Source organism: Aethalodelphis obliquidens, unplaced genomic scaffold (genome assembly GCF_003676395.1).
Source record: "Aethalodelphis obliquidens isolate GAN/ISIS:26980383/991018 unplaced genomic scaffold, ASM367639v1 scaffold102, whole genome shotgun sequence".
In the NCBI taxonomy this organism is placed as follows: Eukaryota; Metazoa; Chordata; class Mammalia; order Artiodactyla; family Delphinidae; genus Aethalodelphis; species Aethalodelphis obliquidens.
The window spans coordinates 1,039,390-1,057,766 of NW_020838046.1; the positions used below are offsets into that span (position 1 = coordinate 1,039,390).

The following is an 18,377-nucleotide window of genomic DNA, read 5'->3' on the forward strand; positions in this document are numbered from 1 at the left end:
TAGCTGCGCGTGCGCAGAGCTTGTTCAAAGGGCCTTTATTTAGGTTGCGCAGGCGCCCGCTAGCCATTTCGTCTCAGCCGCGCTGAAGTTGTGTGTGCAGGTAAGTGTTTGGTGTTCCGTATTTACCACCTAGCGGCCCCCGACGATGCCAGTTTTGCGAGGATTTCTTGTCCCAAGGTCTCTGTAGAGGCTGCGGGGGCTTTAGCAAGGTGCGGGCTACCGTTAGACACCAGGAATGGTTCGCCGAGTCGTGGCAGGGCCGCTGAGGCCTGCAGGCCGCGCCGACTCTATTGTGTGAGATGTCGGAGGAGGCGGAGCGGAAGCGGCCGCCGCCATTTCCTTGCCTCCACGCTGGCGCTAGGCCGGGTGCCCCTCGGCTTGGGGCACTGGTACCTGGTGCGCAGAGCGGCCTCGGGGAACCGGCCGCTGGCCAACTGGGCGTTCGGTGTTGCAGTCGCCTGGGTCGGAACGTCCGCACGGGCTCGACCTTTATGGAGGCGCCGCGGGCCGGCAGGGCGTTTCGAGATCAGAGGACTGTTTAATTTTAACATTTTTCAGGTCTGACCCTCATCCTCATCTTGCAGGCTGTTTCGACGCCAGGACCCCCTAAGAGACGATGATGTTGGGCACCGAAGGCGGCGAGGGATTCGTGGTGAAGGTCCGGGGCTTGCCTTGGTCTTGCTCGGCCGACGAAGTGCAGCGGTTTTTTTCTGGTGAGTCTGAAGCGGAGGCGGGAGTTCAGCCCGGGCTGCAGGGCGGGCGGGGAGGCGGCGGCGGCGGGGTGGGGGGTGGGGTGGGGGCAGAGCCTAGGGCGCCCCCTGGTGGGGCGCGGGCGGCAGCGGTTCCCGCTGTCCTGCTCGCGCCCGGCCGGCCGCTGTTACGCAATGGAAATTGCGAAAGCCCCACCCGCCCGGCCCTCTTGGGGGAATGCGGCCTCTCTGGCGGATTTTTTTTTTCTTCATTAAGTATTAGTCATTCTGTGGATGTCTTTTAGAAAGGATAAATGGGGATAGATGGGGTTTCCCTTTCAACCTTGAGAACTTTGCCCAGCAGCTGAACAAATATAACACCTTTCCAGTTTTGGCGTTTATTTGAAAAGGGGCATTCTGCTTTGGAAAGATAAAATGTCGTTTCTTAATTTCAGACAATTTTCCTAATCAAGATTTTGTAACTGAAGAGCTCTTTCTCATAGTTCTTGATCTGGCTCACTTTACAGTTGAGGACACTGAAGCCCAGGAAAGTTTTCTTGCCTATGTAGTTTTTTCCCCAGTATGTAGGTTTCCTGAATAACGTCTGCCAAATGTCCTTGTTCTCATTATTAGCGTAAGATGAGATTGAAAGATATATTTGGGAGAAATTTACAGGTTTTGGAAGGATACTGTAGTATTGACTTACTATCTGAATTTAGTGTGTAACGGAAAACGACCTGTAAAACAAGAACCAAGTACACTGGAAGCCACCTTGCAGTGGGCAAGACTGGGTTTGGCTTCAGCTGTGCAACTTGGAGCATTTTAGCTTGGTAACATTGATCCCCTTTCAGGTGAGTATTGGCCCTGCAATTCGGATACGAGCAAGAAATTGTAATGTTGCTGCTAGTAAGGTAAAACTGTCAAATACCCTAAATCAAAACTCCAAACCACGTTTATTCAGAAAATGCCATAAAATCACAAGGTCCAGACGTAAAAGTTTACTGAGGAGTTATAAAAAGGATGTTTAATGGACACTTGAATAGTGAGGACTTGGAGATAACTTTATTAAGACAGTGCTTTGAGTATTGGATTTTCTTGATGGATTGGGAATATATTTAGGGAATAAGAAAGTTTGGTCATAAGAGGAAAACTGCTTAATTACTGAAAGAGACACCCTAGGAGTTAGTAGTACCTTGCTCATTTTAGGCTTTGCAAATGCTCTGCTTTGTAGTGGGGGTGTGTATAGGCATTTCATCACCCAGAGGTGGTTTTTAGTTTTAAATTCTGTATTAACAGTTGTTTTCTTTCCAGACTGCAAAATTCAAAATGGGGCTCAAGGTATTCGTTTCATCTACACCAGAGAAGGCAGACCGAGTGGCGAGGCTTTTGTTGAACTTGAATCAGAAGATGAAGTCAAATTGGCCCTGAAAAAAGACAGAGAAACTATGGGACACAGATATGTTGAAGGTTTGATTTACATTGCCCTAGTAACAGTAAATATTAAACAAATAGAAATCTATCTTACCCCTTCTGAATTTTAGGTATTTGACCGCATGGAAATGGTCATCTAAGAGTTTATGGCAGCTCTACCTAGATTATCTAAAGACCCAGGAAGTCTGAACTTGGTTTTCTAACTTTCCAAAGTTGACTAATTCTAAGCACCTCTTTCAGTATTCAAGTCAAACAACGTTGAAATGGATTGGGTGTTGAAGCATACTGGTCCAAATAGTCCTGACACGGCCAATGATGGCTTTGTACGGCTTAGAGGACTCCCCTTTGGATGTAGCAAGGAAGAAATTGTTCAGTTCTTCTCAGGTATGTAGTCCTGTTTGTTGCTGAGCAGTGAGTTCTGGCTAGCCTCTGGCAACATGTGATTGAATAGACCTTAAGTTGAGTAGCTTAGATATTTAAACAGGTTGTGAGTATATGCAGATGAATTAATGTTTTCTTTTTCCTGGAGACCTTCAAATAATTTAAGCCCATCTTAAAGGTGGATTAATTAAGTACTTCCAAAATGCTAACTGCCTATATTTAGTATTGTAGTTCAGAGTAGATCTTTGAGGATTGTCCTCAACAACTTAACTACTTTCCTCACATTGCTGTACAGCTAAGTACTTCAAGTTAAAGGTAAGATCCCTTAACATTAGATTAGTATGTTAGGTTGTTGTAATTTATGGCAAGTGTCTATATTGTAAGAGACACTAGGTCATGGGACCAGAAATTCTCTAATGATCTCATTCTGTTTATTAAAAAAAACTTAAGGAAACAATTGGTTTAGCCAGGGAATTAAACTTACTGAAAGTCAATCTAATATAAGTGTAGGTTGAATGTAGTCTTTGTATCTGAAGTACAGAAAGTTTTGAAATTGTTTTGGGCCTAAAGTATTTGAATGTTTAGCAGAATGTTAGAGCATATATTTTAAATACTGTTGCTTAATATTCATGTTGTGATAAACTGGAATTAAGAACAAGAAATCCTTTCATGGTTTAGTGTAGTATGTGTTAAAATCTTGACTTAACTAGATACATATCAAGTCCTAATATTTTGCCAGAATTTTTGCAATCAAGTCTGTTTTTATTGTTTTTGTCTAAATTGGTGAGAATTGAATGCTATCTGTCAACATCGTTAAATATGAACATAATTTCATATCTTCTAGGAAAGTGCTTTAAGTCCTTTTTGTAAGCTTGGGAATGTTTCCACGGAAAGGATTTTTCATAGACGGAATTTCCAGAAGTGAATCTTACTACTATTAGAGCATAAGAGTGCATGATTGTGCTGTGTTAGATCAGTTGTTTGTTGAAAGCTTAGATTGTATGTTTGTCAATTATATGACTAAACAATGTTTCAATTTGTATATTAAATGTTTAAATATGTAATTTCTTGAAACTGAAGTTCCACTAACTTTAAAACATTGCAATATGAAATGAGGTGAAAGGTGTATCTTGAATTTAGTAAAACTGTTGTCTTTAATGCTTGAAAATTTGTTAAGTTCTTGTATAATTTTCAACATTAAGTTGCATAGATAAATAAGTATTCTTAATTGTTGAATTCTTAATGCATCCTGTGTTCAGCAGGTTTTTTCTTACATACCGTGTCATGGGGTGTGTTAAGAATTAATAGTTTGTTATAATGGAACTTCATATTACTGCAATGAATTTTTAAAGAGTACTTGTTGAAAGCATACCGTTCACCTAAAGTTAAAATTCTGGTGTATTTAAAGCTATAAGAAGAATCATTTCTGGGCTTGTGATGTTAATATTGCCCCCCTACTGGGGTTATTTGTCCTTGGGTTGAAGGGTTGGAAATCGTGCCAAATGGGATAACATTGCCGGTGGACTTCCAGGGGAGGAGTACGGGGGAGGCCTTCGTGCAGTTTGCTTCACAGGAAATAGCTGAAAAGGCTCTAAAGAAACACAAGGAAAGAATAGGGCACAGGTGGGGATGGATGGTTGGTTGGATTTGTCACTTTTCTTATGGTAAACAATTAAATCCATATTCTCTCTGCTTAGAATCAAGGAAGAAAATCTGATTCCTAGTCCCAATTACTTGATGTTTTGCCACAATTTTCAAACTTCTCCTATGTCAAAGTTCCATAGTGCTTTCAGATTAAATTATAGGTTTTGAAATTGTCCCCAGTTAATTTGGTCTACTTTACAATTTTGTAGGATTCCTAATTAACCCCAGTTACTGGAGTTGAGAGACTATGGTTTTAAAAATGTTAATGCAAACCTGGCTTTAGCTGTAATAACTCCACCTAGTAAATTAATATTACCATAAGAAAATGTGATACTTTCTGATCTTGTTTTTAAAGTTGAAATGCAACAAACTTTCTTGCTGTATAAATGTTTTCTGCATATGTATTAATAAGCATAGCTTTCAAGAAATTGTCACAAAAGGTTTTATTCTCTTTGCTTGTGACTATTTTTCATTGAAGCATGCGCTTACCTATGCTGATTCCTACTAAAAGCATAGGCTGGGGTATTTATTGGCAGAAGGAAATGTGTAGTGTGGGCTAGACTGTTGGTGGAGGCTGGCTTTTTAGCTCACTTGCTATACATAATGCCAATGGATTTAAGACATGAAATGTTGAAAGTTGAGTGGAATTCTTTCCCTCCTAAGACATTTATTTACAGTACTCCTCTCTACCCCTAAGGTTGGGCTCTCTGCCTCAGAGGAGTGAATTTTTTTTCTATAAAGTTTACATTAAATCTTAAAATTGAGTGAATTTCTGGTCATTGCCTGTACAAATATAAGAAATCTGGCTTTAAATATTAGTCAGTTTCATGGCTATGACTACATTGTTTTCTGTGTAACTGAATACCTGTATGAAATGAACTAATGTTTTCTCTCCCTTCCCCACTCCCTTTCCTCTTGAACAATGCTTTAGGTATATCGAAATCTTTAAGAGCAGTCGAGCTGAAGTTAGAACTCACTATGATCCACCACGAAAACTTATGGCCATGCAGCGGCCAGGTCCCTATGACAGACCTGGGGCTGGCAGAGGGTATAACAGCATTGGAAGAGGAGCTGGCTTTGAAAGGATGAGGCGTGGTGCGTACGGTGGAGGTATGTGTGTTGCGCAGGTGTCACGAGGTCTGTTCTTTATGTGACTTATTTAGTGATTGTACTTCTTGCCTTTCAGGTTATGGAGGCTATGATGATTATAATGGCTATAATGATGGCTATGGATTTGGGTCAGATAGATTTGGAAGAGGTAAGGTAAGAATTGAATTTCTCATCTAGGGATACTTAACTCTTGTTCATTTAGACCTCAATTATTGTTTTTCAGGAATGTCAGATCACAGATACGGGGATGGTGGCTCTACTTTCCAGAGCACAACAGGACACTGTGTACACATGCGGGGATTACCTTACAGAGCTACTGAGAATGACATTTATAATGTAAGTGTAGGATAAATTCATAAGTTGTATATCTCAGTGTAACAGTAAAAACATGGTTCTTATTCTACTTAAGTGAAGCAGCATGTTAAAGTTTTGTTTCCTGTAACAATATTTGACTTGATTCTCTGAAATACCTTATATTTAGTTTTTTTCACCACTCAACCCTGTGAGAGTACATATTGAAATTGGTCCCGATGGCAGAGTAACTGGTGAAGCAGATGTCGAGTTTGCAACTCATGAAGATGCTGTGGCAGCTATGTCAAAAGACAAAGCAAATATGCGTAAGTGTGATTTAAGGATCTTCAGGTCTCTTATAGGTAGTTGTGTGACTGATTACGATAAAGGAATAGTAAGGATGAGAAAAATTTGTAATCCAATAATAGGGTTCTACGGGATGTTTAAAAAGTGTGTGGGTTTTTGAAGTTAGTATGATTAAAAAATTAGTGATAAGAACACTGACTAAGGTATATGCTTAACTGACAAAGCAATTTAGGTGAATGTTTAATACTGCTTTTTGAAACTTGCATAAAGTAAATCACCTGAGAGAAGCAGCTAGAATTTTTTTTTTACTAAAAGTATTTATAGTTCACAGATCTACTTAAAAGAACTAAAAGTGCTTATCTTTTTCTTTCACCAACAAACATTTTCAACTTTTTTTTTCTCATTTCAGAACACAGATATGTAGAACTCTTCTTGAATTCTACAGCAGGAGCAAGCGGTGGTGCTTACGGTAGCCAAATGCTAGGAGGCATGGGTTTGTGTAAATATCACTTTAGTGTCTTTTTTTAAGCTAACCTTGTATGCCTTTTCTCTCATTTCAGAACACAGATATGTAGAACTCTTCTTGAATTCTACAGCAGGAGCAAGCGGTGGTGCTTATGGTAGCCAAATGATGGGAGGCATGGGCTTGTGTAAATATCGTTAGTTTTTTTAAAAACCAAAACGTTTATATCTGTATAAGTCAATTATATAAGTTAATATATATAAGGAGTTAAGCATAATTTAGGCAAAGAAAAGTTTAGATTTGAATAGTATGTGTGCCTTAAATTGTTACATAAAACTGTTAGATAATAAATTAGTTTGAAGTACTTTTGGGGGAGGGGACTACAGAAAGAAACTAATTGAATTGTCTATAAGTATGAAGTATAAATCTAAAAGTAATATTTAGCAAAAAGCATAGGATCAAAATAAATTTTGGGGCATAATCAGGTGTTTAGTGATACCTGTGTATTGACCTACCCTTAATATATATCGAATTATGGGGGAAAATCCCACTAAATCCAGTTAAACATTTTCATAAGGTCTTGTCAAAATGGCTCGACTTACGGAAACGTGGATTCAGTCCTGCTGATGTGTATGCTGTTGGCCTTGTGGTTTATAAGTGTTTGACTAGCTCAAATGATGGATAGAAAGGTAGTCTGGTCATAGACAGTAGGCAGGAGGAGGGCACAGAGGGTTATATATAGTGATGTAAGATCAAGACTGGAAAATAATAGATTAGAATTACAAGCCCGGTACCACCAGGTACCACATTACATAAGGAACAAGGTTCTAAAGTTCTCTTAACTTAACAGCAAACCAGTCCAGTTATGGCGGCCCAGCCAGCCAGCAGCTGAGTGGTGGTTATGGAGGCGGCTATGGTGGCCAGAGCAGCATGAGTGGATATGGTAAGTGTGTTTTTTAATATACTTGAGTAAGTTTCAGGCAGGTTTCTTTAGTTGGGAATATTCAGGCTCCTTTTTGGTGAAGTTGGGTTATTAAATGTATGCTCTTGATCCTAATATAACTGTTCAAATAGCTTTAACTTTCAGAATCAATCATTGGGAGGGGGAAGTATTCTATGAATTCAAAATAGTCATTATTGCAACTTTGAATAATGTCGAGCCAGAAAACATCTGCCTCCGTTTGTTAAAACATTAAATAAAATTGTTCACTTTTTCTGTCTTTTTGTTAGCAATAAATCCATTTTAGATGGAGGGAGAATTTTAAATAATAGAATGGTGGTTGGGTTTAGGACCGTATTTACTAGTCAGTTAACCTAGGATTGGTTTTATTAATTATTTTTTCAATTGGTCTAAAGAATGGTGATTTTGGTATTATAGTCTTACCCTACAAAATCCTTTTGCAGACCAAGTTTTACAGGAAAACTCCAGTGATTTTCAATCAAACATTGCATAGGTAAATATTTTCTCGAAAAGTATAATTTAAATTCCCAATAGCAAATACTGATATGTTGTAGTAACACTTTCTATAGCAGTCAATGGCTCTGATTTAACTCCATGGAGGCTGCCATTTTGGGCACAGTGAGTTGCCTTTAGTCCAACTTCGTCGTCTCACTTCCTGCCCGCCATGAATAGGAAAAGCAAGAGATTGCCCCTGTGCTCCCTATTCATATATGCCATTCGATGGACACATTGTGAATGTTTATGGTAAATTTTTTTTTTAAAATGCTTTGTTTAGCTTTAAAAACAACATGAAGTAATTTTGCAATTTTTGAAAAACACTAGTTTTCCTTTAAACTTAATTTTCCACGTTGATCCTGAAGCATCCAATTAAATGGTAGCACAAGAGTCTGGCAAGTTGGTACTGCAGAGAAAAGGGGTTAATTGAGATTTGTTTGGAGTCGGGAGTCCCTTTTCCCAAACATGCTTCTCGCCACTTGGACAGCAGCCATTTGTACTCGTATACTTTTTAAACTTTTTCTTGGAATGCTGTATTTTAGTTGACTGATAATCTGATACTCATCCTGACTTGTCAAAATTGATCTCTTTGCAGGCAGCCAAGGAACAGTGAACAGCAGCTACTACAGTAGTGGAAGCCGAGCATCTATGGGAGTGAACGGAATGGGAGGGATGTCTAGCATGTCCAGTATGAGTGGTGGATGGGGAATGTAATTGATCCTGATCACTGACTCTTGGTCAACATTTTTTACAAAACTTAAGTTTTAACAGTTTTGCAATACAAACTTGTGGTTTATGCTTACTCTTAAGTGGAAATCAGGATTGTTTTAAAGACTTAAGGTTCAGTATTTTTGAACACAAACATTCATTTAGGATGTAACTAGGTTGAGTAATCTGTTACTGTTAAATAATTTTCAGCTTTTCTCAAGTTAGTTATATTGTAGGATGTACTTAAGCAGTAGGTGTATTTAGGTTAAAGCAGTTGAATTATGTTAAATGTTGCTTACACCACATTACATTGAACACTGTTTGGATGCATTGTTGAAAGACATGCTTTTTTGTGAAACTCAATATAGGAGCTGTGTCTACAATTAAAAGTGAAACATTTGGCATGTTTGTTAATTCTAGTTTCATTTAATAACCTCTATGGCACGTAAGTTTAAGCTTTTTTTTTAAGTTAATGGGGAAAATTTGAGACGCAATACCAATACTTTAGGATTTTGGTCTTGGTGTTTGTTTGAAATTCTGAGGCCTTGATTTAAATCTTTTCATTGTATTGTGATTTTCCTTTTAGGTGTATTGCGCTAAGTGAAACTTGTTGAATAAATCTTCCTTTTAAAAACTGCACTTTGTCTTGTCTGTGCTTCAGTGTCATGTGGACTGTTTCTTGGTGATCTATTCCTGCCTGGGGCGTAGGTGAACAGTGGCCCACGTCTCTGGCTGTGGCAGACAGGCTCGGCAGTTGTGGCCGTTTTGTAGATGTCTTCAGACCTCTCTTCCCTCCAGTGCAACTGAAGGTAAACGTAGCTCTGGGGCCCTGTGGAAGGGCTTGTATGTCTGGCCTGGCTGCACAGGATCTGATCTGAATTTTTGCCTTTGACTTGCTAAGCACTTGCACAAAGCCAAGGGGGAGGCAGAAGTCTCCTCACTGCATGCTATGCATGTCCATGGAAGCCTTTTGAGCATGGCTGAGGAAGTGCCAGAGGCAAGGGGTGGCTGACTAGAGCTACCCCTTCCTAGTCTGATGGCATCTTTTGAATTTTGTTTATATGGGGTATCTTCTAGAAGGAGCTAGCTCATAGAGAACTTTCACATTGAGGTTTCAACCTTTATTTTTACCTCATTCCTCAAGATCAAAACTACTTAAGAGCGACATTATTCCATTTATTTACAAAGCTTCTGAAGTAGAATACCAAGTTTTACTTCAGGAAAACAAATGATTCGTTTAAATCAGTAATTGAAACCATTATCGTATATAAAAACTCAATGACATTTGCTTAGGATAGTAGTAAGCAGTTCTTATAAGTGTAGTTCTAGGATTCCCTTCAGATACTTAACACTAGTTTGGGAATTGCCACTCATTCATCCCTCTAATAGAAAAATTTCGCTGTATTGAGGTTAGAATTAAGAATCGGAGCTGTGAATATAGGCTTGTGCTGTTTGAAGCCACATGTGTACATTTTTACTTGCTGTGACTGCTGAAGGTTTCCTCTTGGGTGAGGTGAGTATGGTGAGTGTACTCTGAAAAATTGTGTGGAATGATTATTTACAGACTGTAGATGGCAGCATTGCGTGAAGGTATGCGTGAAGGGCCCTGCAGTCTGCCTGCCCTGCCACATGCTCTCTGAAGGCTGGGTGCATACCTTCAGTTGGGTTGGGGATACAGGAGTGTTGTACTTGGTAATTTTCTGGGGAGGGACTGTTGAGCATTGGTGTTCAGCTGCTGCCCCTGAGATCTTTACTGAGTTACTCCATGTCTGGGGAATTGGACACAAGGAGGGTTCCTTCCCCTGGTCCTCTAGTTTTTCACAAGGAACATCTTTGTTGAAAAACATGCCTTATTGGAGGAAGAAAAGGGACTAGAATTAGAAACTTGAACTCTAGAAACACTGTGGTTCTTTGGAACCTTGTGAAAATCTGTAGTTTGGAATGAATGCAGCTTTGGAGCTGGGCACAGTTTTGGAGGCTGGCCATACAGATGCGTGTTTTTCTGTAAGATGTTAGGAAAAACTCAGTGAACTTTTTGGCCAACCCAAATATATAAGGGAACGACTTTTGGGCTTTGGTGACAGGTACTTTCTCTGTGCTTGTTGGACTTATCAGCCCAACTTGTCCTTGGCTCAACTGGGCAGAGCAGCCTGCACCCCAGAACACAGCAGGCTCAGGTCTTCACCTCGAAGGCAGTCGCGCTCACTAAGGGCCTCGTCCTGAAATGGGGGTTGCTTTGGGCATCCTGTGAAGCTGACACAGCTCCTTCATTTTCTGCACCAGAATGAAAAATAAATGATTTTATTGCAGGGCTAATGATGGGTATTCATGAGTGTGAAACAGCAAATTTCTTGACTCGGTGAAAAATAAATGATTTTACTGCAGGGCTAATAATGATGGATATTAATTCACAAGAGTGTGAAACAGCAAATTTCTTGACTATGAAAAATAAATGATTTTATTGCAGGGCTAATGATGGATATTCACAAGGGTATGAAATAGCAGATTTCTTGATTCTGAAGCAGGGAAAGCATGCTGGGGCAGCGGGGAGGGAAAGGAATTGATTCACTAGTGGGTCTGCTGCAAAATAGGTTAATTCTTTGGAAACTGAAAAATGACAATAGCAAAATCATGAAGGTTACATCTGAACCAAAGCCAGTGGTGTCAAGGGAGAATTTCAATCCAGAGGAGCTGAATCCATACAATTTGGAAAGGAGAGGCGCGCAATTTCTGGTTCCCGCATGTTGTGTTCCAGAGTGACAGCAGCCCAGGCGAGGATCTTGTTCTCTTGGGAAACTAACCTCCCAAGTCCCTGGCCACCTCGAGACCCAAAGAGTTTGGCACTGCTCTGAGGCTGCCCACGCCCATGAAGACAGGCTGGCAACTGGTCCAGAAAGCAGGCCCTGCTGATGCCCCCACCTTAGGAGCTGGTGGAGGAGGAGCAGCGCTGAAGGAGCAGCGTGTGGCAGCTGTCGCACACACGTACTGGCTTGGGGTAGGAGGGCAGGGCCAGCTCATTACTGGAGCACGTGTTGCAGAAGATGTGGCCACAGTTTCGGCAGTGGTGCTAGAGGATGGAAAAGAACTCACGCTCAGAACACGCTGAGCTGCCTGGGTCTGCACACCTGCTCTAGTTTATCGACCTTTAAAAGTTTAATGCTTTAAAATCCCTCCCTCATGTATCAGTGAGGCATGTACCAATTTGGAATGGGTTCTTGTAGACCTTGTTTCTACATTTATGTTCCTGTAAAATCCATGGAGTTTTGGAGGGGTGAGTTAAGGTTCTTTTTTTTGTGTTTTATTGGACTTGACAGCTCTTAACTCACTGAGTTGGTAGTCCGTGCTACTTAAAGAGCCTGGGTTCATTCTCTGCAATCACTACATTCTATGGTGGTGACCCAAGGTTTCTTTAGCCAGCCCCTCATGAGAAGGGCATCTTGCTTTTGTAAACAGGGCTGCTCTTTGAACCTTGGGCACATGGCAGACGCCAAGACAAGGACCTGTGTGTCCCTCTATACATCACTTCTGCCAACTGCCCCCTACTCCCCCAGTCAGGCTAGACAATGGACCTTGAACTGGGCCATTCAGTGTGGGGAGCCTTAGTAAAGGCTCTATTTTGTGTGAGATCTATATCCTGCCCCTGTCCTGCCCAACTGGTCAATAAAGGCCCTGTCAACCCTGGACCAAAGGCTGGGCCCAAGACCTTCTCTTCCGGAACCTGAAGACAGGCTACACAGGCATTCACTGGGGGCAAGTGCCCTGCCCAGATTGCCAGTTACCTTTTGGTGCCACCTGGATGCCTGTCCTGAGACTTAAATTGCCCATGGGTTCCCCATGGATTCTGTTTTTGCCTAACTTAGATTTTGGTCCTATTGCTTCCAAAGAATTTTCAGTTGATATACACACTTAGACCATTTCTGCAAACAAGCAGCCCCAACTCCCAAATCATTGAGAGGACTGTGATGGAGACAAGGCCTGTAACTTACCGGCTGGGGTCCCTGAAAGGGGGCAGGCTGGAAGGTCGTCTGCATAGGCCAGCAGACCAGTGAGCATGAACACAATGCAGTGAGCCTAGCCCCACAGGCCTTTTCCAGAACCAGAGGAAGGAGAGCCCAGGCAGGGCACGAACTCAGCCCCTGAGCGAGCGAGTGCAGGGCTACCCCACATACCTTTCTCCGGGAAATGGAAAACTCCTTTTCACACTGCTTACAGTGCGTGGCTTCATCGTCTTTCAGCCAAGTATGGCCCTGAGGAGGAAAGAACACCACAGAATCCCACTTTACAGCTTGGTTCCTGATGAACCTTTAGCTGTGTTCATCCTTCAACCCAGCATCTGCTGTCCCTTACTAATAGCACCTGGTCTGCTTTTGCGGGACTGCCTCTTCTCCACTAGAAGTGGCCTCACGGGACTGTCCCCACCCTGACCACAGCTGGAGCTCATGTGCTGCAGCCTGCCCGCCCTCTGGCTTCCTGGTCTCCACAGGTTGCCCCCAGTCCTCAAGCCAGATTCTCCAGCCTTCCGTTAACCTGAGACTCACCCACCCCCTTTCAATAAGTGCCCTGTGGCTGAGGTAACCAGAATCAGGATCTGGTTAACTCCAACCCTGGCTGAGACATTATCCAAAGTGCCTCCTGAACTGGCAGGAGGAAGAAGGGCCAACCCTGTCAGCCAGACTAGAAAATCTGTGACAACAGTCCCCACCGTGAGACAGAAGGCAACATGCTGTGGAGACAGGAAGCCCTTCTCCATACACACTGACCCCCAGTCCTCAGGGCATCGTGGGAGGCAGATGTCTCCATTCTGCCCAGGAGCCAACTGAGGCTTAGAGAGATGCTTTTGGAGGTCTTTCTAAGGGAAAACTAGGATATGTGATTTATTCAGCCTCAGGGACTGAGGTGGTCAGGGGTCAAGGGCCCTGTGTACTTTCACGGCTCCTTGGCTTTTGTTGGCCATCACTTTCCTGATGACACAGATCTTATGATTGGGAGCTGCAGCACCACACCCAGGGCTTTCAACCTTGGGTTCACTAGTTCCACGCAGCTCTAGAGTCCCATTTTATGATTTTTATCCTCCCTCTGGCACTGTCAGCTGACGTTATGTGCACATTTCTGTGCAGTGCAGGGGATACAAAGATAAACAGCTCACAGCAATGACATCCAAGGAGCTTTCGGTATACAAGGGAGGATACAGTAAACTGATGTGAACCGCAAGTCCAGGCTGCTGTTAGTTGCTGTGACAATTTGCTTCTGACCTGAGGTGCCCTGGTAGTCAGAGACATTAGGATCTCTGCTCTAGCATACGCTGGAGGGTGCCTTGTGAAGAGGGTGTTTGTACACTGCTGCCACCCACAGCAGAGCTGAAGCTGAAGGCTAGGAGCTCCTGCACCCTCCTCTCCACTCTCTCAGCCCCAGCTTGGTACTGCATGGGGTCACCTGGACCACATGTTCCTGCTCTCCTTAAGCTGTGTGTGCCACTCTGCCCTCCCCAAAATGGTCCAGAAACTTGGCCCAGCTCAGGGCTTAAGTGGTTCCCAGAAATGGCACAGGGCCCTTTAGTGGGCCTCTGGCCCCTCACTTGGAGGGAAAGGTCTTACTCTCACTATTAAAAAAAAAATACCTGGATCTCTTTCTGCCACTTTTCATTTCCTTCATTAGGGTACCTATGATCTAGGCCTAATGTCAAACTACAGCTGACAGCAGAGGACCAGAACCAGAGGACCTCGGTTCCAGCTTGGGCCCTGCCACTTGCAGCATCGTCATCTCAGCCAAGTTACATGGCTCTGAGCAGCATTTTCTTATCCGTAAATAAGTGACAAGAACCACCAATCAACCACACATTCTCACCTGATTTTTGTGAGAAAACCTAAGAGCATGCTAGGATATTAGCACAAGCTGACTAATAGCTACGAGTAGTGATTCTTATGTTAATAACATTAATAATCCAGTACCTTCAGTGCCTTATTTACTTCTTTGATGTCTTCCATCTTCAGCTTTGACCTTAAAAAAAAAAGAAAGAGAGAGATTCATAGCCTCACTAGAGGGGCTTTCAAACTCGAAGTAAACCCACAAAAACTTTTTGGCTTTGTGAAGTCAACAAGACTTGTAAGAGAGGAGTGTGATAACACGAGTTCTTGTAAAATTATTTCTTTCCACCTTTTTATAATCCCAGAGTCATCTCACTATTGGCTCATGTCTGGTGCAGTCTGAGGCTGAGCCTGTGGACTGAATCTGGCCTAAGAACAAACTGTTGAATTGGCAAGGATTTAAAAAGACTTTGAAATAGCTGCAAGCATTTAAAAATTGAGAATTATCTCATAAAAGCCCATGTTTCTGGCTTCTCTGGGCAACTATTCCTGAGTGTGACATGTGCTTTAACTTGGGGTGGGGGAGGGGGGCGCTCCCGTATCAGGCGTGGGCTCCCCCATGGCAGGAACCTGAATCTGTAGGCCTCTCACCAGCCCCTTTCCTGCTGCCTGCCTGCTCTGTCTGGAAAGGCCAGGCTCAGGGGGCATGATTGTTTGTTCTTGTTCCATTCTTTTTAAAAATATTTATTTATTTGGTTGCACCGGATCTTAGTTGCGGCATGTGGGCTCCTTAGTTGCAGCTCGCGGGGTCCTTAGTTGTGGCATGCGAACTCTTATTTGCAGCATGCATACTGGATCTAGTTCCCTGACCAGGTATCGAACCCAGGCTCCCGGCATTGGGAATCCTAACAACTGCGCCATCAGGGAAGTCCCCTTGTTCCATTCTCGTTAGTGCAAGAATAATTCCTTAGTTCTCCACATAAAAGACAGGACTGAACATTGTCTAAACTGGAAGAATTAAACCAGATAAAATGAAACATATGTATTTGTCAAAGCCTTTTTTTAAAAGCTGAGATTAGCCTAAACTGTCACTGGATTAGCCTAATCTAAGTGCCGGAGAGGCAGGCCTCTGAGACACAGGCTAGACTTCTAGGGAAGGATTAGGAAACCAAACATCAAGGCCTTTAAAAGAAAAACCCCTGTGGCCTTCAGGAGTGCTTGGAGGTGCTCCTTCTGTCCCCTGACTGGCTGCAGAAATAGGCCAGTGGGCTGACAGGGCCAGAGGCTGTCTGGGATGGACAAGGTCAAGATGGCAGCCTCAACATATAAGAACTTTCCTGGGAAATACAATTTGAAAAGAATCCAGATGTTCCCAAGATAAACTGGGCAGCTGTGCCTGTAGTTGGTGGAGGCATCTGAGAACAGGCTTCTCTGTCATCTGGTGTTGGCTTGCAAAAAGAAGGGAGGAGGGGAGAAAGCACTAGCCTTGCCGTGGTATGTATCCCTGACATGGCAACACCTACACAACCCGGCTGTGAAGGACATTCTGAAGCTGGGTCAGGCAGCAGTGCTGGGAGGCTGCCAAGTGCAGAGGTGCATTTTCAAGACCAGAGCCTGTCCGCTTTTCTGAGGCCTGTGGCCTACTAGGAGTGTGTCTCTGACTCTGTTTGCTGTCTGTCCAACATGAAGAGGACAGGCAGGAGAAAAAGTGGGGCTAGCCACCTGAGAAGCGGGGAGGGCACCCCGAGGACACCTCCCTCTCTGTCTAAACACCACTGCAAATCCAAGAAGCCAGCACCACGCCAGCCTCCACATCTGGTTCTCATTAGTCTCAGGGACGCCCTCAGACCTGGCCTGTGCTCTGAGTGTGGGGTTGACACCTGGCCTTGCCCACTCTCCAGGAGCTCTCCCCATGGTGGGGGCAGCAGCACAGGGCACTCGGCCTGAGAGGCGGCAGGCAGCCCTCAGGTCACAAGGGACCAGCAGCCCTGGGCTGATCTGAAAGATATGGTGAGTGGGAGAGGATGGCGAATGGGCAGCATCTTCACGTCAAACTATTGAAAAGACCACATTCCCACCAGAGTCATAACATTCTCCTTTCTTGTTTTTCTTCATACTTTTGTGGGCCAGCCCAGAGCACTGCTTGAAACCTTCCAACTTTCCAGACAGAAAAATCCTAAGGTTGTGCACATGTGTGGACTACTTTAGTGTGTTTCAGGTTTATCCTCACGTTATTTCCTATCTCTGGTCCTTTTCTGGTCACAGTGTCTTCTGCACTGGGCCTGAGCCTGGGCTGTGCTGCTCACTGTGCCTGCATCAGGACTCAGGTGGGAGCAGTGAGTCAACCTGGGGTCTCTGTGTGAGTGATGGGGAAAGAGGAACTTTCGTTTCTCTGACGGACAGCTCTGCTGGGTGCCACACTGCCCCCGTGGGGGCCAGACCCACCTGTGAGGTAAGTGACAGACAGAGCTGGGAGGTAGAGACTGATTCCTGATGACTTTTTTGCTTAAGCAAGCCAGTGTGAGTTGGATATCTGTCACTGGCAACCAAAAGTCCTGACTCAAAGAGAAAAAGCTACACACTGGGTTTAAAAATGCAATCATCACACAAACGGGCAAGTTCCACAATCTGCAGTGTGACCTATCAGACTGTCCAGAGCAACCTGGCAGGACTGGCACACCAGGGAGGACAGCTGTCAAGTCGAAGGGGAGACAGAACCAGCAGGGTCTGCACTCCTTCAGCATCACCCATTGGAGACAGACAGACTCTGCTAGATGTGAGTATCCAGTCTCAAGAGAGGTTCAGTGGTCACCATACTTGCACTGTGGCAGGCTTACATTCTCAAGCCATAGTCCTCCCTCTGGAGCTAAACACACAACCCTCTCATCACCCATCTTGTTCCCTTGGGACACAGATACTAAGTTTGTGAACATGAGGGTTCCAGTCACTAGCAAAGGATATTCTTGATGAATTAATTAACCCAAACCAGTGCTGTGTCCCTGGCGCCTGACTTCCTGGGTTTAGTGTGTGTGGGGGCATCACCATTGAATAGCTGGCAGGCCTCCCCGACTGGCCTTCCCTCCTCTGACAAGAGGACACAGGTTTGGGGCTTGAGTGATGCAGTGGGTAGGCTGGTGTGACTCTCCAGGGGGAGGGAGGCCTAGTGGCCCTAATGGAGGCGGCAGACAAGGGGAGTGGGGTTCTTACTGGCTGAGGTGCAGACCCATTTCCTGGAGGGCTTGTTCCTGCTCGTCACAAACCTTCTGTAACTCTGTCTTCTCATCCTGGAGCTCCCGCAGCTCCTAAAGTGAACAAACCAGGTGCTTGACACAGACTTGAAAGTCTTTTTTTTTTTTTAAGGTTTAGTAATCATAGTGACAAGCAGGTTGGAATGTTTTTCTTTTCTTTTTTCTGTTGTGTTTTTTCTTTTTTGGCCACTCTGCGAGGCATGCAAGATCTTTATTCCCTGACCAGGGATCGAACCTGTGTCCCCTGCAGTGGAAGCGCCAAGTCTTAATCACTGGACCGCTAGGGAAGTCCCTGGAATGTTTTTCAAGAGCAAGAAACAGTTTTGTTGTATTAACCTTCTTCAAGACAGGGTTATTTCATAGGTTCCCTCATGTTTCACCAGAATGGGCAACTGGAAGGGTGAGCACTTCAGGAGTGGCTCTGCAGTGCAAACAGTGATGTGGGGCGAGAAATGTTCAAAACAGACCCTCACAGTGCAAAAAAGGCTTTGCCTATCTGAGTTTCTATGAAAAGACAGATTTGTATCAGGGCAAGCTAGTTTAGGAATAAACTGTTTTTCAGAAAGGGCTGGTCAAAATTTCCGGAGAATGAATGAGCAAGCTGATGAAGGCCAAGATCTGGGCTCTCTTTCATGGCCCCGAGAGTGGCAAGCCCTTCTGGAGGCCCGAGCCATGGAGTGAAGCTCGCTGGGGATGATGCTGATGACTTTGTAATCTGGGGCCAGCACACCTTGAGGACAAAGGCTGGCAAGGGCAGAGACAAAGACCCAGAAAAGTAACTTGGGTTTTCAGGGCTGACCCCGGGGCAGCAGCGGGGCTTAGGCCTGAGTGGTGGCAGTTCCCCCT

General features: G+C 43.9%; 2 protein-coding genes across 22 annotated transcripts in view; one reads left to right on the forward strand and one right to left on the reverse strand.

Annotated features, from left to right (window-relative positions):
* The first annotated feature begins 64 nt into the window (after positions 1-64).
* Positions 65-9,118, forward strand: HNRNPH1 (heterogeneous nuclear ribonucleoprotein H1). Of its 20 annotated transcripts, none has more exons than XM_027096407.1 (14): positions 69-100; positions 585-713; positions 2,001-2,156; positions 2,361-2,504; positions 3,986-4,124; positions 5,077-5,255; positions 5,332-5,403; positions 5,458-5,591; positions 5,737-5,872; positions 6,262-6,321; positions 6,413-6,502; positions 7,166-7,258; positions 7,720-7,769; positions 8,367-9,118. In XM_027096407.1, exons 2-13 carry the CDS (start codon positions 617-619, stop codon positions 7,767-7,769), a joined length of 1,350 nt encoding a protein of 449 aa, XP_026952208.1. In that variant the 5' UTR covers positions 69-100; positions 585-616; the 3' UTR covers positions 8,367-9,118. The 20 variants fall into 20 exon arrangements, with proteins under 20 accessions (XP_026952220.1, XP_026952208.1, XP_026952200.1 ...); XM_027096412.1 differs by having other exon boundaries at positions 72-100; positions 559-713; positions 6,413-6,472; positions 8,367-8,411; XM_027096399.1 differs by lacking the exon at positions 7,720-7,769 and having other exon boundaries at positions 70-100.
* A 1,792-nt stretch (positions 9,119-10,910) lies between these two features.
* RUFY1 (RUN and FYVE domain containing 1) overlaps positions 10,911-18,377 on the reverse strand; it is a 56,077-nt gene continuing 48,610 nt past the window's right edge. For both annotated transcript variants that reach the window (XM_027096395.1, XM_027096396.1), the window contains 4 exons: positions 17,491-17,585; positions 14,428-14,476; positions 12,649-12,726; positions 10,911-11,546 (listed from right to left, as the gene is read on the reverse strand). In XM_027096395.1, coding sequence (XP_026952196.1) covers positions 11,400-11,546; positions 12,649-12,726; positions 14,428-14,476; positions 17,491-17,585 — 369 coding nt within the window. In that variant the 3' untranslated portion in view covers positions 10,911-11,399. The remainder of the gene's footprint in view (positions 11,547-12,648; positions 12,727-14,427; positions 14,477-17,490; positions 17,586-18,377) is intronic.